This window comes from Astatotilapia calliptera, chromosome 19 (genome assembly GCF_900246225.1).
Source record: "Astatotilapia calliptera chromosome 19, fAstCal1.2, whole genome shotgun sequence".
Taxonomy (NCBI): Eukaryota; Metazoa; Chordata; class Actinopteri; order Cichliformes; family Cichlidae; genus Astatotilapia; species Astatotilapia calliptera.
Window position 1 is genome coordinate 17493043 of NC_039320.1, and position 24404 is coordinate 17517446.

The following is a 24404-nucleotide window of genomic DNA, read 5'->3' on the forward strand; positions in this document are numbered from 1 at the left end:
GGCAGGATAGGAAAGCCGGTAAAGGAGAGCTCTGATTTCAAAGTAAATGCCAGTTTAATACAAGCTGGGTTGATCCCACTTGTTCAAATGTTCAGCTGTTGGACTGGCCAAATTTATGTCTAAGAAAAAACACATTTTTACACAAATTGTTACCCATACTTCCCATTTTTTAGACTAACTTACTGAATTAAACTTTTCAATGTGATATTTAGTTGTGGGCTTATTATACAATGAAAGATCATTAATGTCATTTTAAGCCTGCTTAATTTAAGTTTTACCAGACAACAGGGTCTTAGATACGTTTAGTTAAACTGTCAGTTTGTCACCTCTGTGTCTGTCTGATTGTCTTTCCTTCATCAGACTTTGTAAATGGGTTTCTGTGCTCCCCAATCTCAGACCTCACTTAGGAGAGCATTGTATAACTGACAGAACCGATAGGAAAAACCTGTAATAATCTGCAATTTTGCTTTTGAGCTTCCTTCTCTGTGTTATCAGGGCAACCATACTCTTTGAATTTTTATACGCATCGCCGTCCTTGTCCACAGTTTTCTAATATAGAGCTTATGTGTTTTAAAATTACTTTCTCTGAGTCATTGTCTTCAACTTAAAAATAAAGTTGACACTCAGAACAAATCACAACTCTCGAAGTCGTACCTCCGCGGGTAGGTTGGTGGGTCAGGTACAAGGACCAGAAGATTGGTTTGGATAAGCAAGGACATTTCAGCACTGGATGCATTTCTTTCTAAATTACTTTGTATTCATTTAGTAAACAAAACAATTTTCTAAGCAAAGGCATTCAGGTGACTCATGTTTATGGTAAAATTATTATAGTATAGAGGTGTCCTCTTTGTTTTCTTTTTCCAAATAGCCTATTTTCCTTTGCTCATTCTGCTCTCGCTACCTCTGAAATTAATACTGCGTCTGAACATGTAGCACAAGTGGTGGTGTGAGGTCAAACAGCATACTCATTTAGTGTTGTGCAAATGTCTTGAGCCATACCCCTTGTTATTTTTAAAGTAGTCTTGAGCAATAGTCCTTCAGATTTCTGAAAGTTTTACTTTGGACATTGACCCCACTTACTTTCAGTCTGGTCATTGTAGCCAACCAGAAGAGTGGTTTTGTTTGTTGGCTTGTTTGTTAGACTCATTAAAACTAATGTATGAATCAATCAAGAATTAAAAACGCAATAACTCAAGGGTTGAACTAATGTTGTGTCTCCTAAACGGTTGATTCAGTTCATCTCAATGTAGCATTTTCAGTGGTCACATTAGCATTTGGAAGTCACTCATCCAAGTGACTTCTTCAGTCTCAGCAGACTGCAGGTTTCCCCAACCTTATAAACAGTGCATTTGCACAAAAACTGAAACCCATTCAGTGGGCTGGTTTTAGTTATTGTGCACTGAAACCAGCCCACTGAATGGACTGAATGAGACTGAAGAAGTCTCTTGGATGAGTGATGAAATGTTTCTCCCACTGAAAACGCTACATCCAGGTGAACAGAATCAACCTTTTGGGATTTACTTACCTGGATGATTGACCATGCATCAAGACATCAATGATAACCAGTGTAGGGACTAACGCGTTACTAAGTAACGCGTTACAGTAGCGCGTTACAGTAACTACGTTATTATTGTGGTAACGAGCACAGTAACTAGTTATTATGCCAAAATCAGGAACGTGTTAATCGTTACTGGGATTTAGATAGGGTCATTATTCGTTACTTCGTGTGTTGCATTCGACTTACCTCGGAAATCGGAACACGGACCTGGGAATGATGTCACACTCGAGTAAACGGCGTTCTGGTTAGCCTCGTCAGAGAAGTCGGGATTCCAATATGGCAATGCCTTCGAAAACGGTTGTTTTGCTAGCCCTCTACTAAAAGAAATTACTACTAAACACATATGCAGCCATAGCTGGACTCGGTGGGCCAATGGTGATTTGTTGTTTTGATGGGCCAATGTTTTTTTTTTCTTCTTTTTTTCCGTAACGGTATAAACAGTGAAAGGTAGTGGATTGGCCAGATGTTGGCAGATGTGTAAAAATAACTCAATTGTTTGGTGGTGGCTATCGCGGAGCTTCCACAGATTCAGTACACTCTAAAAACTAAAACTGACATTTACTTAAAATTTTTGAGGCAACACTTTTACACTTAAAAATATTGAGTAGATTGGAAACCAGTCAAATCTGTTCAATATACTTGATCAATTGAATAACTAAAGCTTAAAAATATTAAATTGAAATTAATAATTGTAGTTGTTACACAAACATGAAAAATTGAGTAAATAACACTGACATGCTTGGTCAATGTAACTGAAATATAGATGGTCAGTTAATCCAAAAATTTGTTCCATTTTCTTAATATTGTAAACTGAATGTAATCAAAATTGTACTTAATATTAAATATGGTAAATGGTCTGTATCTGTATAGCGCTTTACTTAGTCCCTATGGACCCTAAAGCACTTTGCACTACATTCAGTAGTGTGCATCATTCAGTCATTCACACACACGTTGGTGATGACAAGCTACATTGCAGCCACAGCTGTCCTGGGGAGCACTGACAGAGGCGAGGCTGCCGGACACTGGTGCCACCGGGCCCTCTGACCACCACCAGTAGGCAGTAGGCAACCGAGACTGTCGGCGCCGGGGCTCGAACTGGCAACCTTCCGATTACAAGACGAACTGCCAACTCTTGAGCCACGATCACCCCCTAACATTCAAATAGGAATGTTATTATATTTCACTGGTCTGAAAAGTCTGAAAAAACAAACAAACTAATATGTAGTTATGTGTTTCATAATACATGTATGAAAAATGACCACATGTTAAACATTTTTCCAAACAAAAATTAAATTTTCATAAACATGGCAATAACTCGAAATAAACAAGCACTAAAAAGACAAGAGCCTTTTCCCTTTTAGCTCAGAGCCTTACATACTTGAAGGATAAATGGCAAACCAGGAGAGCAAACACAAAAGCTCAGAGTATTTTTTTTTAAAAATGAACAAAACTATGAAAAAGGCTCATGGTAGTCAATTACTCTAATAATTACTAAAAGGATATTCATAGATTTTATCAGGCTCATCTAACTTATATTCATAGTGATATTTACTAAGCCTCTGAATTAGACCCGAGGCGGCCTTCGGTCCGAGTGTCAGGGGAACTGATCTTCAGGTAAGAAGTTATGACCTGCAGTCTATCTGGGTCAGATATAAACCAAGTTTAGGTGGAGTTTATTTTCGTTGTGCTGACTTTTACAGTCAGTTAGAATAACTCGTACTGCGCACTAACTAGCATGACTGGGTGGGTGCTATGATGTTACTGATAGTGAACTTTATTTTATTCATAAGGTTAGTTAGTAGAGTTGCCAACCGTCCCGTAAAAATAGAAAATATTACGCGTTTCGTATTGAGGCCAAAAGGAACACAGTTTGTCCCGTACTTCAGCTAGAATGGAAAAAGACACAAAGCTGGAGTCCTTCTGTGTCTTTACGCTGCACAGCTGTTTCTTCTTCTCTCATTCTCTCCCCTCCCTCTCCTGCTGCTACTTCAATCATGAAACTGATCAATGATCAGCTGATCGGCTTTTCTCTCTTGTTTGTTTATCTCCCACTTTGCGCCAAAAAGAGGAAACCAGCGGATGTCGCGCTAAACAACAGCACCACATTTAAGCTTGATCAGCTGTTGTTAAAATTTTGTTAATATTACCTTTTAGTATCAGCTGATGTTTGCTGGAGCCAGAGCTGTAAAAGCTGCTGGTCATGATATCAGTTTGAATATGTGGTGAGAGGGAAGCATGAAGATGATACCAGGAGATGTCCTTACTGAATCATCACTGCTGAACAGGTGATGGAGAAACAGGTTTTTAGCTTTTAGGTGACATAAATGACTTGAAAGGAAGTTAGGAACTATTTCTGAGAGACAAATAACACCAGGATCCTTTTTTTATGTAGCTGACTACTGGTAACTGTGCAGGGGCGGGTCTAGCAAAGTTTTGCCAGGGGGCCAGGTAGGGCATTAACCCTTTAAAGCCGGTCGGAGTGGGCACGCTCCGTTTTGCGTAACTATTTTTAAATCCCTGTAGAACCAGAACCGTGGAAGCTAGCGCAATAATTTTTTTTGCATATGAAACCGGGGGAGTTGTACTTACATCTTATGCCATCAGCTTGTCCTAGGTCACAGTTTCCTTCCACATATAGCTTTGCAAAAATTGCATAAAAAGTGCTTGCAGGAACAAAAACATAATATTCCAGAAACATGCTTCGCCAATCTGATCAGCTGTTTGTAACACTTCCCACATTGAAACCGATGTCAGCGCGAACGATCGCATGTCCGCCATTTCCTGCCCGAAACCGGAAGTGACGTCATTTTCGCGGAAAATGTAGTTTTTTACCTTAAAAGCCTATACTGGTGTTTTTATAAGTCATGGTTGACTTTATGCTTTTCTGAATAGTTGCTGGGATGCTTAGAACTCGAATTGCACTGCTTAAAATAGTTTATTTTGATGCACATGCTGTTTTCTTTGCAGATTTGCATCATAGGATTGTTTTTCGTTTTTCCTGCAGTATATAAAAATTGGTGTATCTCAAAAATAAAACTATGAAGACACTCAAAATAAATTTGCTGTTGTTGTAAACTATTTTTTGCAACTTTTTTGTATTTAAAGTTTTGAGGGATAAGCCTCTTAAATTTCTCCAAGTAGAAATATATGTAAAAAAACAAAAACGATTTTAAATTTTTTTGTAGTTTATTGCACATTTTTTTGCAATTAATGTAGTTACTATGGACTTAATGCATACATATTATTAAAACATGGGCTGTAACAGTTGTATTGATGTATAGCAACTTGAAATGCTCCCAAAAATGGCACTACAGCATGTAAAAATATACAGTAAGCTCTGGCGGCCTTGGTTCTATGGTAGGTCTTAAAGGGTTAACAGGGAAAGGGGGGCACAAAGAAATACTTTTCTTTCTTATTCTCATTTAAAATATCTACTTTCAACAAATAATTATCTGAATCTTACAACAAACGGTTGATAGATTGATACATATATACCATCAAGACAGTGTACATCACTGTCACAACAGCATTTGCTTTCATTCAAAGGCTTTATGGTTTTTCCTATAATGGTGGGCCGGTCTCTAGTCAAAATGCCTGGGCTAATTTTTTGTCCCAGTCTAGCCCTGTATGTGGCTCATCTGCAGTCTGGAGTTACCTACATCTCCCTACTCGGAAGGCAGAATTTCCGAGTTCTGAGTACAATCGAAAGCACCACGACTGCAGTTTTTGTGTTGGATGTAAAAAGTGCACGTGACGCTGTGACGTAGGCTAGAATCATGGCAGCAGTCGACGACGGTCCAGGCGTGGGATTTCTCTCGTGGAAATATGCACATTATTTTTTTCCTTTCTGTTGGTAGGTAGCACAGTGCACTTGTGGCAGGATAGTGCTAACATGTAAGCAAGCTAGAAGACTGGCAATCTTGCTGGGTATCCAGTTAGGGAAGCAACACATTAACAAGAGAATTCTGGGTAAAACCAAAGTTACTTTCCCTAGTAACTAGTTACTTTGAAAGTAACGAGTAACTTGAAGTAACTGAGTTACTTTTGATAGAAGTAACTAGTAATGTAACTAAGTTACTAATTTAAAGTAACTTACCCAACACTGATGATAACACATCTGACCGGCATGAAGTCTTTTTCTGTACCAACAAGGTGATTCTGGGCAGTGTGTCCTTAAAAACATTTGAGTAAACTTGGCAAGTGGAGGACAAAAGAAGTATGTACAGCATCTGAAAGTCATGTCATCAAGAATCAGGAAAAAATCCAGAAGAGACCTAACACAGGACATGAGAGATGCATCTGGCCTGTCAGTTGATCCATCTACTGTAGGAAGCTATTCAGACCATTTCTGATCAGAAATGGTCTGAATGGAAGGGTGGCTCTCAAGAAGTAATTCTTAAGGAAAGCGAAATGAGTGTCAACAGGTCTAATGGAGTGATACATCCAAATTTGAAATTTTTGGCTAGAAGAGAGCGTGAGTGTCTACAGCCATCTGTAAAACACAGGCTCTGTCATGGTTTGGGGTTGCATTTCACCCATTGGTGTTTGGGATCTTGTCAAAGTTGATGGAATTATAAATGCAGAAATGTACCATCATATTTGAATTGAAAATGCAAGACCATCTGGAAGGCATCTGACTCCTAGTGGTTTCAATTATGAGTATGACAATGATCACAAACACTGTGTGTTTGTGAAAAGAAAAAACATACCTGGATAGAAAAACACACAATGGAACACTATTAGTCATGGATTGGCCTCCCCAGGGCCTGGACCTCAACGTTAATGAAGCAATGAGGGATCCAACTAAGACTTTTATAATGTCCCTCAAGAATCCTGGGGAAATATTCCTAAAGACTACTTAAAGAAATTATTAGAAAGCCTGCCTAAGAGAGTTCAGGCTTTGCCAAAGAAAGCAGGAGGTCATGCCAAATACTGACTTTCAAGCTTGCTAGAATTGTGCAAACTCTGTTTTTGCCTTAGTATATCTCCATTTATGTTTGCGAATCATTCACTGAATCACTGCAGCTATTTGCCATTTTCCTGGCAAAATATAAAGAAATGTGGCTCAAGACTTTTGCACAGTACCCGTATGCGCCCCAAATCAACTCACCCCAAATGATCCCTTAATCGACTGGAACTCAGAGTCATATTAGAGAGGCACTTCTGGTGCGAGCAGGGTGTCATTTGTCATACATATTACTCAAGATTTATACTTGAGGCTAATAGTCTTTTTGTTCACTTCTGCCTTTGTCACACTTGCTCCCAAATTTTTCCCTCTTCTCTAATTAGCCCCTTTATGCTTGCTCTTGCACTTGAAATCTTTCACTCTCTTCTGTGCATATTCACCCCCACACTCTGTCTGCCACTGCCTCTCCATCTCTCCGTCATCTCTCTCTTATAGAGATGGATGAAAGGGGATATCAGGGAGCCTGGGTGGAGAGCTCAGCTGATAGGCTGAATCAAGGCAGGTCATTTACTCACCACAAGCCCATCCATCCTGAAACCCACACATACCCACTTAAAAACACGCACACATACCTTTACTCACCTCATACTTTCCCACAAACACATTGCGTCTAAATGACTTCCATCTCTCTAGGTGTATTATTTCACTCCTAGGAAGCCTGGCCAGAGTTTAAATATTCAAGCTGACTGGAGCAAAGGGATCTTTTCCATCAGGAATTTGTTCTTTCACACATTCTTGAGCATGCACATTCACCCAAACGAAAATGCACACATGGTCTAAGACTAAGAAATATCACACATAGTCAGGCACGCACCCCGTGCTCAAAGCTCTAGACATCTCATTACTGGCATGGTGTGCTTTCATCGCTGGGGTATTGTGAATGAATGCGTCCCTCCTGAAGTTTTTGCTGTTTGCAGCTCTGTTCCCCGTGGGCTGACTGTTAATGACATCGCGCCATTCTGCATCTGTACTTGGGAAACTGTTAGTATGATACTCCTGGTAACTAAATAATGTTCCCATCTCACAAGTCCAGCTGCCTGCTGGTCAAATTACAGCCAAGCGAGAGGCTATTTTCTGCCCTGCGCCACTGCATCTAAAACAGCTTAGTTTACCCTCAACGTGATGGCATGATTACTCCAAATGCTTGACGCCACCTCCGGCAGGTTAGCAAATCAGTGAGCGAGGAAGATAAAACTGGACAGCAAGAAGTGAGAGAGTCATGATCTTGGAAATCATGGTGATGGGAAGCCAGTGAAAGGTGTTCATGAAAGAGCAGGCGCACGCTGCCGCTCCTTCCTTTTGGTTATTGACAGATGTGCGGCGTAATCAGAATACAGCATGTATCCGCTACTGTAGGGCAGATGGATGAGGCAGGGGGAAAAATGCGATTACAGTAGCAATCATAACTCAGATTAGCCTTCCTCTGTACCTCTCTCCACTGTTCAACACGGGAATCAATCACCATCACATTCACTACGCTGCCTCATATCACACACAGGGCCGCACCAAAAGGACAAATATTATTCTCTCTGGTAGAGAAAACAACATTGTCTATAGAGCAAGGACAACAATCGCTCTCTTTAATAAATAACGGCAGCTATTATGATCATAAATAGTGAGGGGGCCAGAGGCTGTTTGTAGGGGGGAGGATGATACATGAATCCATTCAGCATATTTCTGCTGTGGGCTTGTAACTCTGCAACTGAGGGGATCAAAGGATCTCCTGACAAAAGAGGCGCAGATGCAGCGTGCTGAGATGACAGCCTTCACCAATGCTAGAAGTGCACTCAGCACTAACATTGGCTGACTAGAGACCTGACTAACCAGTCCAGAACAGCACATTTAGTCCCCCCCTGCTGTTTCCTCTATCTGATTATTATTGATGACATCAGGACATTCGCAAACCCGTGGAGGCTCATTAAAACAGAAGTCAACTGATAATGAAAGTGAACACTCTGCACTGGATTACTTAATTTACTCAACACGACTATCACAGAAGAATTTGCATGCTTTGATATGTGCTTGCTTTTTAGCTATTCCCCCTGGATCGCCATTTGATTAAACTGTGGAATCATGTAGCAAAAACTTCTTCATGAGTAAAGCCCAAAGCACTTGGCTGGTTTGAGTATGTGATCAGTCTGTCTGGATTTGTGTGTCATAATGTGCTTGTGTGTGCGTTGTATCCTCCTGGTCCTTTCTGTTCTACAGTAGCTCGCAAGGCTTCAGGGAATGGAGAAAAAACAAAACGCTGATGTGCTCTGTGTCTTGATCATTCAAATTAAATTGAAACCACGCTGAGAACAATATTCCATCAAATGGTTTGTAAATTATAGACATTCACATTCATCACGCAAATACTCTTGCAGACACCCTCACACCCAGACAAATAGTTAGCATACCTGTACACGTATACATGTTTTAACTCACACAAACACTTCCACGCTGCTACAGTTGGTTTGCCACCAACATGCACAATGAACGAAACCCCTTTTATTTCAGTTCTCTCTCTCCCCCACGCAGAACGATTCCCATAAACCGAGAGCCTGGAGATAAAGAGAAGACATGGCCTGTCAAGGCTTTTATGGCTTTTCCTACAATCGCTCAGGACTACAGTGGTATTTTTATGATGTTGCAGTACAGCCCCCAATTCTCCTAACACGCCACACCACCAAGGAAACTAACAAGGCCCTTATGTTTAATGGGCTCAACACGCTCATACCTCCAGCGGTCTTCAAATCGTCATAGCTACGAGCTGCCCAAGCAATGAGCAACCATTTCCCTCTAATCAAACCTAATTCAAAGTGTGCTTTACACTTTATGCCTGCTGTTTCATCCTGCTCCCCCAAGGGCCACAGTCTCTTGTATACTTTTCCGCTCGATCACCGTATTGAAGATGGTGGGTGGAATTGGATGGAGTCAGGGTTTTGCATATATAATTCAGTGGTGACAATCAGAAAGACATGGCACTGTCTCCATCAACAGTTAACTGTGAAACAAGATTTAGCCATCCTTTAGTCTGTGGCCAGTCCCGTGGTGGAGCCTAATAGTGTGTATCTTACTGCTTATCACTGTTTCTCTGAGCCAACAGGCTGTTATGCTTAGATAACCATAGTCATTTGCTGTGTTAAGTGGCTGATTGCTTCACAGTCGTGTTTTGCGTGCATGTGTGAGTGTGTGCCATGCTTTCATGCATGTGTGAGCACGTAAATGTAATTTGCTCGCCTGCGTGTGTATTGCAGTTAGGTGTGCGCACATTGCCACTTTTGCCTCAGCTGCATATGTTTGTGTAGCAGTGCCAGCTTCTTTCCAACACCAAGCTTAGCTCCAGTCCCCGGCAGCATGGCTGAGTAAGATTAAAGTCACCCATATTACACTTACCGCCAGGAGACGTAAGGAAATTAGAAGAAAATTAAACAATGCCATTTGCATACAATTACTCAACAGCAAAGCAAACAGCCCAGTTAGCCACTGTCTGGTCAACTAAAAAGTGCGGCTGTCAGTGTTGCTTTATGCAAACAGCTTTGACTAGCCTTATTCAGTCATGGGTGTTATTTGGACTGTGAGGGTAAAAAATTGCACAAATTCAACAGCTTTTTTATTCATTGTGTATGCGTTAATGCAAGTGTATGATGTTCAGTGCCCATGTTTTCATTCGCCAGTTGTGCACTGAGGGTTAAATCGCTCCGCTTAAGTTGGATTTAGATTATTTTATGTGTGCGTGTAAACCTGCATTTGCTGACATTTTAGTCTGACATTCAGCTTTCAATCCTCAGTTTTCATCTCAGGTGTTTGAAATGTAAGGCTGGCATCCTGCAGAGAAAATATTTCTCTGTCTTCCTCAAGACACGCATGCACTCTACCATCACTATCTCTCGTGTTCCTTTGTGTTGCAGACACATTCAGATGCAAACTATCGCCTTTTACCTCCTTTCACAAACACGGATATTAAACCACATATCAATTTCTCTTCCCGCTTTCATCTCAAACATATATTCCCATCTACATCTGAATTTCTCTTCCTCTGTCTCTCTTCCTATCTCTCATTCCATCCTCCCTACGTACAGGCAACTCGCCTGGTGACAGTCGGGGTAAAATATTAATGTGTTCAGTGAAGTGTTGTTGTCTGGAGTGCTGCCCTGACCATGAGCTTTGTTCCTGGACAGAGGAAAAAGCTAAGCAGCCATTCAGAGGCTCAGGCAGAGGTCCATGCAGCTGGATGTAGCAGCGAGGACAACTCCAAGCAGGGCCTCACTCTATCCACCACTGCTTAGCTCAATGCAAATGAGTAATGACCGCAATGTTAAACCCAACTAGAGCTAGAGTGTGCTTTTGCAATAAATCAAGCTGCAGCAAGGTAAAGTGATCCGTTGCCTGAAGCAGTGACGGAAGGCCAAGCAGAGACATCTGGTTTTTAAGTGCTTCAGCTTGGGCCTTTTTGCCTCCTTCAACAAACCAAATTCTCAAATACAAACACAGAAAATGCACTTGCTCCCATGTCCCACCCCTTTGCTTTTCCTTCCAACTTACTTTTAATAAGCTTTGAAACTGCAGGTGCTGCTGTTTTTTCTGTGCTTATTTTTTTATTTCTTTTTTTGTTCAGGGAAATCTTTTTTCCTCCCCCATTTTTGGCTCTCGAAAGTCTACAACTGAGTGCACGCCTTTGAGTCTCCCAGCTTTTCTTATGGAGACCTAAATAAGGAATGAGCTAACTAACTGAGAGCTGCTACCTCCTGTTCTGATTCAACGCACTCCTGTCGGTTTGCTTACTCCACATTGCCCAAAGATCCTTTTGGGTTTATGCTCACACCTTGGTGTGTTTGCACTGTATCTGTGTCTGCTTGTTTTTGCCTACTGCGTGTGCGCCTCTCTGCTGCCTGGGAGTGTTAGGTTTGCAGTTTGTTTGAAGACCTGAAAATCATTGGCTAACAGCACACTGGAACTGTTAAGTAGAAGCAAAGGTTTAGTTCAAGGATCCTAATTTGCAGATGTGTGAAAGGGGCTATGGATTTTATATTTCATTGGAATAATGCTGACACTCTTTTAGCTTTGCTTATCTTGCATCCTTAGTTCTGAGTCTTTCTAACCTCATGCTTGTGGATAGAGCTTTTACCTGAGAATAGAAAAAGATAAGAGCATACGCACAAAAGCACACACACATACACACACTGGAGGTCCTTACAGGTGAAAATCTAGCACTGCTTAGCGAATCCATTACAGTTCTAACTCAGCCTGAAAAAGTCCTGTGTACTTTACAAAAAGATAAACCTGGGTCTGGACCTGAGGCGCACAGAGGGGCTCAGAACTACAGCTAGCAAGATCTGGACTGTTTGTCTGTAGCTGGTCCCTGCACTCCAAAGCAAATTCCACAAAATAGCACAGAAGTGAATCTGTGTTTCAGAAGAAGCCTGCCAACACACGTTAAACTTCCTAGTTCCAGACAGCACAGCCACTTTTAATCTTGACATCGTAGCAAATATGCCACATGTATTCCTCTAGATAATGACTCAGGTGTCCTCAGGTCCGCTAAATTCAAAGTCTGGTACGTAAAATAATAAAATCAGACTCAACCCGAGGCAAGAACACCGGGATGTCAAAAACAACACAGATTCATGCAGACAGCTCGAAGTGAAGACTGTTGTAAGTATTCACAAGCCAGAATGCAACCATATACATATGCATACATTAAATCTGGTGTGTCACTGGGATAAACACTGATGTTTCCAGCTTATTTTGAAGACACGCTGGATTAAGCTGGAGCGATGGCTGACTGGCAGAGCTTTCATTGTTCTGGATACATTGCAATACTTAAAAATGCTATATATAGGGTTTTGAAGAGCTTTTCAGCTTTTTTTTTTTTGAGAATGAGTGGCAAATGCCTCCTTTTTATAATCCAAAAAAGAACACAGTGTGCATGTGTGTTTAATAGAAAAGCATAATGACGAATAAAAGGCTGACTGGCAGTAAGCTGTTAGAAGCTTACTATGAGTTGGCATCAGCAGCTAGGTCATTGAATCATTTTATCTTACACTGCAACACTGTGACATAAGCAGGAAGATATGAGATTCAAAAGTTTGAATTACGCAGCAAGGTGTGTTTGATGTATTTGCTTGGCCAGTGCAGTGCCTTGCCAACTTACCTTACTAAGAGTTGTTTTCGAAGAATTTTGTTTGCTTGAGTCCTTAAGGCTGGCAATCGCAATTACATTTTATTTTTAATTAAGGTTTTGGCTTCCAAAATTTCTGAAAACAAGATAATTGAAGTTAGAAAAATGTGCTACATTCTGCTTCACAATGATGCTCTCATTCCTGCATTGGAAATCCAGTGCAACTGTTTCGTTTACAACACTGGATTTTTTCCTTACCTAAAAGCCAAAGTTTAGTAGCTACCACGCTCTGTTTAGATGTGTTTAATGCTGCCCATGTTTATTTTTATCTCATTTTTTGCCAATTTGCAAAAGCCCGTGGAAATGAGCATTGTTATCTACTCCAGTGAAGTGTAACCACACTTTTAAAATTTTAGTTCTCTCCACAATTATCACTAAGAGCAGTGTGTCTGTGTGTGTTCTCCAGCGAGTCATTGCTATCCCTGACCCTTGAACACAGGCTCAGGGAGAGATCTCTCCTCGGGATTGGCTATAGCAAAACTGCATTACAGAAGAATTTCTTGATCTTATTGCAAAAGTAGAAAAGGAGTTGGTGAGATAAAATGGGGTTATATCAGGCTAGAGTATTTTCAGCATACAAAGCTAAAGGTGTCTGTTTGTTGGTGATCCTTCTTTTCTGATGTTGTTTCATGTTACATTACATCACCTTTGCACCAATACGCACATCAAAAACATGTCTCTTTTACTCTAATACCACAATTGTGATGAAACATTCAAATGCAGACAAGAAAGGATTATATTAATAACCAGAATAAGCCTTACTGATGTGCTTTTTCTTTTCTTTTTTTTAAGAACTTTCTCACTGGGTCCACTTGTGTGGATCACACATTCGACTTCCTACAAAACATTTTCAGAAGTCTTCCCTCTCAAGCCAAAACAGCAGAGTGCTTCCTTATCTTATGGGCTGGAACTCACGTCCTCTCGAAATGGCTCATATCGCCTTATCTCTCCAGAATCACATCACGGCCCCCATGTCTGCCTCTTCCGAGTTCTCTAATTTGCTTTCTCTTCTAACACCAGCAACTACAAACACAACTTCTTTAACGCCTTGCTGAGCTTTTGCTATTATTCTCACGTCCTCACCCTTGAAGTAGTTCTGCTGTCGTGCTCCCTGTAAATTGATCGTGAGCGCAGGCTAAATGCCTTAAATGTAATTGAAATTGTAAAAGAATCTCTTTAAAAGTCAAACAAGCTATCTATGATTGTGCTAGGAAAAAAAGATAATGCTGGTACAAAACAGCTGACGCAGCAGTGAGATATCCCGCAGATGAACATTATCACAATTAATCTGACAGTGATAAATGCAGCAACAATTCGTCTCTCGTTTTCTAACAAGCTATGTAGACAAGGAACATAATTTACAGCTTTTTCTCCATTATGCAGACTCAGTCTGTTCCGATTTTTGTAGCCTCTGACAATTTTTTCAGGACAGGAATCATAACATAACCATACATTTAGTCGAATATTAATATTTAAGCGCTAGCTTAGATAGATCGTACTCAGAGGAATTTAGGATGAGAGCAGATATAGATTTACATACTAATTCCTCCAGCTGCCTTGAGGCGCTCTGTTGATCTTCTATCGTCACATTTTCTGTATATGCATAATATTAGTTTTATTCCTATCAGAAATACACTGAATAAAACTTGCACCTGTAGGCACTACCTTCCCATCTCTATTAGTCTCTGTCATCCATTACCATCTCGCCAACAACCCCCACTTACCAGATACCCCCACATTTCTAGCTCCCCTGCGGAGTTCAAACGAGAAGACCTATCTTCAGTTGTCCCCTTGCACACACCTGGGCCTTTCCGGGAAGACAAACATACGGCATTAATTCATCCATGTCTCTCCAGACTTCAAATATTTTTTCTCTGACTCTCTTAAGAGACTCAAGGACTTTCAGCAGAGGGTTGCGCTGTTTACTCTGTACTCCTGGGTGGGATATTTCCACTTGAATAAATGTGTCTCAGTGTGGGTTACATCTGTGTTCAGATAGCTTATCTTCAGATATACAGGCATGTGTGTGCTTTCCACAAGTGTTTCTGGACATAAGCTCGTAGATTAATAGTATACAGATTCAATTAGGTAACTTCTGTGTGTGTTTTATTTTATAGTGCACAGACGTCTTTCTGGATATATGTTACAAAGATCCTGAAAATGTGTATGCATTTGTGCCAGAGGATGTTCTTCTATTCATTTGGGTGGAGCCATTCAAAGCAAACTTCAGGTCATGTTAAGCTAAACTTTGAGCTCTTTATATAAAAGCAGTCTCCCCCCTCAACCTTGCCTGGAGCACTGATAGGATGAAAAATGGATAGAAACCCCAAAGGAAGGAAGGGGAAGGTCCATCTGTGAGCTGCATTCAAGGACAACAGTGTTATCCATTTTGGAACAGTATGAAACAAGCTAGTGTTTTCAGTGGGGTTTGGAAATGTGGGCTTCTGGATGAACTGTGGATGCTACTGTTGTCTTGCCAAGCCAACTGTGATGTTGCAGATTAGATGCGAATCATTGACTCCTTGTTTGTATCAGTGCGACTCTTCTCATTCAGAGTGAGAGATAATGAACAAATGTGACTGATTGTTTCTGATCTGTGTTGCTGTAAATTACTGCCGCATCAGGAATTGTTTTGCAGAGCTCTGGTGCATACAAAAGCTACGTTTAATGTGATTTTATGTTATTCAGCCCAGAGGTGTTTAGTTTTGGTGATATCTATTAATCTCTGGTCTGATCTTGCTTTTTATTTCCTCTCTTATCTTCTTTCTCTTTTTGTTATTTGTTCTGTTTTTATATTTTTGTATTTTTTCTCCTAACTCTTTCACTCATCTACTTTTTTCTTTTGGTTCTTTCAACTCTTCTTATTTACTCCTATCCTCTGTCACAGAACCGATTTCACCTGCAGATGTCAGCCCGTGTGCCTCCATCAACCCTGGGAAGTTTGCTCCTTGCAGTTTTGCAGGGGGGAGATGGTGGGGATAGGGATAGAGGAAGTCGGGGGGACAGCTGGGGAGGAGCAGCTGTAATCTGCCCAGGCTGGGACGAAGGCGGTGATGGCTTACTGACCCACCTTCAGAAGTACAGTGGTTCAACCTGGCATTTGTGGGACATAATCAACCTGACTCGCATCACAGGGAGCAGAGATAGAAGAGGGGGGAGCAGTGAGGAGAGAAGGGAGGAGCAGATGGAAGAAGAGGCTTTGAAGATCATCTCCACCCGTTTCCTGCGCTCCCCCTCACCTGTTTCGTCTGTTCTCCTCCTGGGATCCGACCCCGAGTGTCTATCCTCCGTCCTTCGGGCTGCTCAGCGTCTCGCACCATCACTACCAGCACTGCAGTGGATCATGGGATATCCCTTGTCTCCAGATTCGCTGCACACTTTAGGAGGTCCTCTTGGACTGTTAGCCTATGGGGAGGTCGGCCGCAAGCCAATAAGCTTCTATATACGGGATGCTTTGCAGCTGATTGGCCGGGCGGTCACTGCAGCAACCATGGTGAGGCCAGATTTGGCACTCACTCAGAACATGGTAAATTGCTATGACAAACCAAACCGACATGAACAGCCCTCTTCTGGACAATATCTAGCCAGGTAAGAATGTACAGGATACACCAACTAATTAAAGGGTTACTTCACATAAAAATGGCTAAAATAATGTCTTTGTTCACCTCTAATAATATTTAGCTATATAGGGTTTTTTGTAACAAATTACTCTATTTGGCAGCTTTGATCTGACTAGTGAGTACACACGACAGAGACAGCAAGTATATATTTTTTTGGTATACAGACTGACAGTGCAGGAACTGTTAATTCTTATTAGTCCTATGCAGTGTAGTTTGTTGCTATAGGCACCCTTACAGATAACAGTCGGGGGTATGGGTTGATTTGATGATGCTGATGCTGGCTATAAGCTTTCACTTTTACTTTAATCTCAATTTGGTTGTTTAGCAAAGTCTAGAATTAGTGCCTAGTGTTACTTGATCATCATTAAACCCCACTCTCTGTCAATGTTGATGCACTGAGATCAACTCCAGAGTTTTATGGTTTAGTTTAGAGATGATAGTAATACCTCCTCTAAAAATAAAATGTATTGTTTCAAATGGCATAAGACTAGCTTTATACTCTCTACAGTCTACACTCTATACTTCCCTGCAGCTACAGGTTCATCTTAAATGACTCCTGGGTTTCTGAATTTTTGCACATAGTTTTACTATTTAAATAACCGAATGATTCATAGAAGACAGTGAAAAACTGCATTTAAAATTCGCTGGTCACATCACTAAATACATGCTAGGCCGTTAGCTTTCTGAGTGACATTTTGACATTTTTGTGAGGAGTTACTGGCTCCACTTGTGGTACTGTATGCTCTGGTTGCTGCCCTTGTCTGTCCTTTGCACCATGGGGGTGGTAATTTCTGAATAGCACTGTCATACTGGAGGTGGGGAGGAGGTCTTTATGGCATACAGATTGGCAGACTGACACCAGAGGGGTTTTGTGTGTTTCTGTTTGCTGTTGCTCCAACTCCTGCAGCTTTCAAAAAAAGGCTTCTGACAGCTTTCACGGGTCTGACAAGGTGTGGTCTACGATGATAACCACTGACACATGGGGGGAAAAAACTGATTGAAATACACATTAAACCTTAAACATTTTCATTTGAAGCAGAAAAACGTAAATCCTCGCATTCGGACATGGAGTGCAAAAACCTATCACACTCGCATACTCTAGAAATCCTCTTGAGCAATATGTGGCTGATAGTGCATGATGCACTGAAGCCTGCTGCAATAAACTCACTGCAAAGTTAAATATTTTTCTCTAACAGTTGACATGGATATACTTCAAAGGGTACAATGGATAAAACAGCATGCATCCAAGTGATGTGATACTGGTGAGGAAAGGATTTGTGGTAGGAGCTGGGTCCACAGCAAATATTGAGCCCACGTGGTGCCTGCCAGCTGAGAGTGATCACAGACAACAGCCACATAATCACAAGCTGGATTCTCACAGCACTCTGTCCGCAAAGCAGTTTAGTTGAGCACTGGGATCTCAGAACCATGGGGCATGGAGGGCCACAGGCTTTTGTGGAAGTTGTGTTATTGAACATCCATTATTAGAGTTTGAAACAAGTTAATTAGGTTCAGAGTAGTGCCGCCACGATAGATTTTTCACTTCATGGTTATTGTGGCCAAAACAACTCACAATAATGATAATAGGGCAAACATTTTGATAAATTACTTGCCTAAATCACTACAAACAAATGCCGCTGATGAAAGCAGGGGCCAGTATGTATACAAAGTTTGAATTTAAGAGCACCAAACTGTAGCGACTCGATCAAGCCAGCAACCATGCAGATGTTAGTGCAGTTTAACAGACTAGCTTTAAATGACTCAGGCGATGTGTGACAGAGAAGCTGCAGAGACAGAAAACATGCAACAGTGGTAGTCACTTTACTTTAGTCAGGCATGAAATGCGCTGATAAGCTGAGGCTGTAGTGTAGTCCTACTTAGTGCAAGGCTGTTACTGAAATAGAAGAGACTGAAGAGGTAAACTGGAAAGAGAGTTTATAACCCTAACCGGCTTTTGATGGACCGTTTATGATATTATCATATCTATACTTTTAATATGTTGTAAAGTATTATGCAAAATTCCTTAGCCGCCTCTCATTTCTTGATATTTTGTTTCCAAGGAGCCAGACTTTAACTCATCAGTTTTTGTTAAGTGCAAAAGTTCTGAATGGCTGCTGAATGTCTTCAAGGTTTTTCACTCATTTTCACTCTTGAATCAGTTATCGCTGGCCTATCAATTATTCATTCAGTTGAAGTTACAAAAAACTGGCAAAAATAGTACGGATTGACAGGTGTAAAATTACATTTTCACCATCAAGGTGATTTCCAAAGAGCTATTAGCTGGAAACTTGGCATATCCCTGCATAGTGGGCCCTTAAAAAAATTAGAATAAAATGGACAAATGGAGGATAAAAGAAGAAGTGGCAGGACTAAAAATATCCTTAAAATAGGAAGACATACAGCAAAGACCTGGCACGGGACCAGAGAGATGCATCTAGTCCTTCACATGATCCATCTACTGTTTATCAGAAACCTCATTAGAAATTGTCTGACTGGCTTTCAAGCAGCAATTTGTAAGGAATGAAAACGGGAAGAAAAGGCTGAGGTATGACAAATTATACAAGAACTGGACTGAAACAGTTCTTTAAGGAGTGATGAATATAAATGTGAAACTTTGGTTCAAATAATCATCAACATATACGTAAGAAGAGTGTCTACGGCCATCTGTATAACACTCTGTCATGATTTGGGCCAGTGTTTTAGCCAGTGGTACAGGTTTTTTTTGGGTGGGTGGCGTTGATGAAATGAAATTGATGAATGCAAAAAAGTGCAGTCATCTATGTAATACCATCTGGAAAGAATCTGATTGGTAACCGCTTCATCTTTCGGGATGGCTATAATCCCAAACACACTGCCAATGTAGTAAAAGGATACCAGCATATAAAAACACACAGCAGAATGCTGTAAGGGACAGACAGGCCTCCCAGGGGACTACAACATTATTTTCATCTTAATATCACACCAAACAATCACATCATGACTAGTAACGGCTATTTAGTAAATCTTTGATTTTCTATAAGTTGTGTTTTATATGTTATTGGTTTATTGGCTGAATTATGTTGTATTGTTTTTCTCCTCTTTTACGACTGTATGAATTTTAACACCATGGTTGTTAATCTTAAATTTGTATCAAGTCAAAATTTTACTTTGCGTAACACTTTAGTTTTTCCCCATGTGCCAAATGAATATCATTTCAAGCAACTCTTTATTACACTATATTTTAGAGACAATTAATGAAGTATTGTGCATGCTAAACTAAGACTGCATCCAAGGTATATATTTTATCAGTTCAACTTAAGCCTATTTCTATGAAGATATAAGTTTTGCTTTGTTTTTTTATTTAAAGAAGAAAAGAAAATAAGACATTTTTAAATGACTCAAACTTCATCAGGACTCTAGGGAAAAATGCAATCTTTTCGTGGGCAACCAATTGGCACATGGTCTAGCCTATCAGATTAAACTATTTACAATAGAGTTCTCCACAAAATAGTCTCAGTGACCTTTGTTCATGGCCAGTGAAAGACTGATAAAAGGGGTTGTTCTATTGCACTATTCAAACTCATGCACTTGTTCTCCAGTGTACTCCCTGATTCTTATCCCTCGCCTCCAACAGCCAGACACGGCAGTTCTCCGGAGAGCCTTAACAAAGCTGGAGGAAGTGAGAGACTTCCACATGGAAAAGGCAATTAACAGCTCAATCCCCTGGGGACAGAGTGAGGAAAGCAGGGAGGGAGGGAGGATGTCTTGAGATATTAGCAAGTAAAGAAGGTATGAGAGGATGAGAGGTTACAAAAATAAAAGTTACAAAATTACTCTTTCAAAGCAATGAAGATAAAAATATGAGAAACTAGCCACTTTTGATGTTGCTCTTCAGAATGTCCAGAATCACAGAATCCCTAGGTGCTTATTCCCAAAAGTACATTAGAGAGAAGGGAGAATGTGGTCAAAGACAAACAGATAGATAAAAGAGAGGAAGTAGGATACAGCTAAAGGAAAATAGAAGTAAAAACAAAGGAAAGGAAGGACACACTTGTGTGGAATAGGATGTGAGGGAGGAGAAAAAGGAGGAAAAAAGATAGCGGGTTGTTGTTATCAGAGTGAAATCTGCCAGTCAGTGCCATCTCACTCGACACAAGCTGCCACGCTGATTCCATCTCCCCCGAAGAGATTAAAACCAATGAAACAAGCAGGCCTTGTATCATTCCCGACAGACAGGCAGAAAAAGACGAAGGGAGTAAACTTTCCTCCAAACTGAAGGAGGTGGACTGACAAGAGATTGAGACGCATGCTTGGGACAGTCTTATAGAGTCATCATTTACCGACCACACCACTGACATTTACTCTGAGTGCGTAAACCTGGGCCAGGTGTTAGGGAAGGAAGCCATCCCTCTCTGACATAGCTGGGTGACTTATCAACCTGCTGTGAAATCCAGAGTCATCCTTTAAATACAGCCTCTGGCCTGATGCTACAAAAACAATCCGCAGGACCCATAACTAAAAGGTGGTGCAGCTTTAAAGTGTGCAGTACATTTTTTTACACCACTGCTCTTATCCCTATATTATGTCACACTCCTATCTCACCTCTTATCTCTGGGCATGAATCCAAACGTGTCACAAACAGTGGGAGAGGACCCTTTGAGACCTTGCACTTTTCTCCTTGGATAAAAGATGTAAAGCTTACAGTGTGGCTATTTTTTTTTCTTTCTTTGGCCAGCTTAGACTAAGAGTCTGGAGTTGGTTGGCTTGATGAATCTGCTGTCTATTGGATATGATGATTCAGCCGTGCTATTACCATGAGTGATTTCAGCTCAAGGCAAGGCTAGCACTTTCGCTTTATGGCCACAGAGACAGAAGGGAGCTGCCGATGAGGAAACATAAGTTAATGTGAAAGGGAACGGGGATGGCTTCCAATCAGAAGCATTTTTAATCAAGTTCTTTACAATTATGTTGATGTTATAGTAAATCACAATGAGAGGATATAGGGCAAGGAACTAAAGCGGAATACATAAAACCTTACATATATTCACATTTTTATATCAGTCGCTGTGTGGGGCAGACAGGCTTTAGTAAAGGCTAAACTTGGAGGACAGGTTAATGACCCACAAGATAAATTTAGCCTTTTCATTATCCTTTGGATATTCCATATTTAATGAAGAATATTCTCAGCTGCCACAATCTAAGCTAATGCATGCATATAACCTAGTGATGAGAGTGAGAAAAGAAGAAAAGATGGGGGAGGGAACTAAGTGCAAGAGGATAAACCTGTTTTCTGTTCTAAGAAAGGACTCCGGCTCAACCACCCGTTTCTATTATATGGAAGGAAAACTTGCCATTTCTAGCCTTGACCCAGACATCATCAACAGTCCCGGCACGGTTCAACACCCATACTGAAGTGGTCCCTGCATACTTTAACATTTAAACAACCACCCCTATGATTTACAATGACCTCATGACAATCCCTTATGATCAAACAGAGCTCGTATGGCTTGATGATGTCCACGTGATCGACTGCTAAGACATGTGCAAAAAAATCCCTGCGTGGTTCAAGAGGCCAGGAGAGATTTATGTGCGAATGGGGATTGCTCCTCCTAATGTGTGGAGACGAGTGAGCCGAATAGCAATGACTGTCTGTATGGACTGGCAGATAGGAGGAGAAGACCCTCACTGCACTGCATTAACTTTTAATTATGACTCTCTGGAAGATGCAATTACCCATTAGAGACCAGACTTGCTTAAGCTCTGCAACCACACTGTAACTTTTTTCTTGCATTAGCCCCATTTTCCTTTTTTCATAAGCCTTTTTTCATAGACTATGTTTAGTGTCATCTGTATAATATTGCAGGCTGTACTTTTTTAAGGTGGATGTCAAGTTTATTTTCTATATTTTGTTGGCTTCCACTTATTATTTGTTCTTTGTCCTCTGTCCCTCGAGGTTTCTCTCCAACACTTCCTTCACCGGGGCCACAGGCCTGATCCAGGTCGATGCTGGTGTTTCTCGGATTCTGTCCTCCCAACTGTTTCATGTATGGAGTCTGAAGAGAGGTGCTCTGGGGCAGCCTGCTTGGGTTACTGTAGGCCAGTGGACCCGAGGTCGACTGGAGTTGGAGGGTGGCATTCTGGGACTGGTGGGAGGGTTCATGACCAGCCAGGGACAAGGTCTTGGAGCCGGGGTGAGGGGAGGGGATGGCCAGGGTGACGGCAACTTTGGAGGTCGCTGGAGGCCGGGACTTTCGGTTGAAGGGCACCGCCTCAGGGTTGTGACCCTGGTGGAACACCCATTTGTCTTCACACGGGAGGTGGACGAGGATGGATTGTGTCCAGCTGGACAGCTTTGTCTGGACCCCAAAACTAACCAGTCTAGTATAATACATGGCCTTTTTAACCAGCTTCACAACTCAAATACTACAACAGTAGACTGGGATGGCACAGGTGAGTGTTATTTTGCCATTTGTCCATAGAATACTGTCATTATAGAACCATTATACTGTAGAAGTGTAATACTTGTCAGAAACATTTTAACTTGTACTGTGAGCATCTATGACTTCTAATTTATGGCCTCTCCAAGCTTTGCTTACATAAACCCTCAGATCTTTTCCTTTCAGTTTCAGTGTTGCTGTATTTGGCTGGCCATGTCTCTAGAGCACATATGGAAATTTGAGGTAGAATCAATAAGGGATTGCACCAGGTCAGTTTAGTTGAAAATATAACAGGGTCAGGGTCAAGGGCTACACTCACCAGCTACATCTTTCATGAATGAAGAGCATATAGGAATTCAATCAATAAGAGATCAAGAGTATCTTGTCAAAGATGTACTACTACGATCTTTCTTTCACACATGAGATTATCTGCAGCTATACATCCAGTCCACAGCATAGTAATAACAGTCAACCTGACTTTCTTTAACTTTAATCAGCCGATTGCATATGGAAGCTATAGGAAAATGTAAATTTTTTTCACGATGATGCAGGTACTAAATGTTGACGTGTACTGTGAATTTATTCGGTTGCCATTGATAGGATTAATCGTTTCAATGCAGAGGGGTATTTACACCTTTACATAACACAACTTACAAAATATTGAAAATAAAATTCATGATGGTTCATTTGTAAAAGAGGTCCAGAAGCCAAGCAAGAGCAACGGGGACGCTGCTGATGTTGATTAAGCGATATTGCAAGGAAAATGTTTGCCAGAGCAGTTAAAATGGCAAACATGGCAAGAACTTAAAAATTCATATTGAGCAGCTCCATTACATCTTGCCAGCTCTACTTTTCTTTAATGAGTTTGAGGGTTGTTAATTTTTTTTTTATCCAAGTACTTAATGTGAATAAATGTAGTCCATGCCAGGTCATAAAAAATGCCAAAGCTGAAGTGTAATGTAAGAATCTATCAACATTTTCCTTCAGCTATGGTTGTTTGTAGGCAATTCCCATATGTGCAACCACATCCAAATCATGCATATGAATGTCCGGATGGATATCACACCATCATCATTTCTTTCCTCTCAGAACTACCAGAGGACCTGAGAAAGTGCTGCTATGGGTACTGCATTGACTTGTTGGAAAAGCTGGCAGAAGATATGGGCTTCACATTCGACTTATATATTGTGGGAGATGGAAAGTATGGGGCACTCAGTGGGACAGGACGCTGGACGGGACTGGTAGGAGATCTGCTGAGCGGAACCGCCGATATGGCCGTCACCTCTTTCTCTATTAACTCTGCCAGGAGCAGAGTTATAGATTTCACCTCACCCTTCTACTCCACCAGCCTGGGCATTCTGGTACAACTGCTTGAAGTCATCATTAATTGTTGGAGGTTTAAACTTGATTTTTTACGACTGTAGAATTCATGGCATGTCCTAAAAATGTGCTCTGTTTTAAGTTAAAGCACTGCAGTCCTCAGTGTTACTTTGACTTTTTATGCCTCTGCCGGTATGATTTAATCATTTGGCCTGCAGCTACTTATTGTTCACCCTAAGCCCCCTCACCTTGGTATTGCAGTAAGGAGCGGGAGATCATTAGTTGAGCATGTATGTTAATTACTGAACTTCAAAATTGGATGCAGTTTAAGAGTGTGTAATGAGTCTAAGAGGCATTTGAG

The 24404-nt window shown here is 41.1% G+C and overlaps 1 protein-coding gene across 1 annotated transcript in view; it reads left to right on the forward strand.

The window, feature by feature from the left end:
- LOC113011845 (glutamate receptor ionotropic, NMDA 3B-like) overlaps nt 1-24404 on the forward strand; it is an 87275-nt gene that overhangs the window by 30870 nt on the left and 32001 nt on the right. The window contains exons 2-4 of the mRNA XM_026151632.1: nt 15575-16275; nt 22240-22736; nt 23813-24084. Coding sequence (XP_026007417.1) covers nt 15575-16275; nt 22240-22736; nt 23813-24084 — 1470 coding nt within the window. The remainder of the gene's footprint in view (nt 1-15574; nt 16276-22239; nt 22737-23812; nt 24085-24404) is intronic.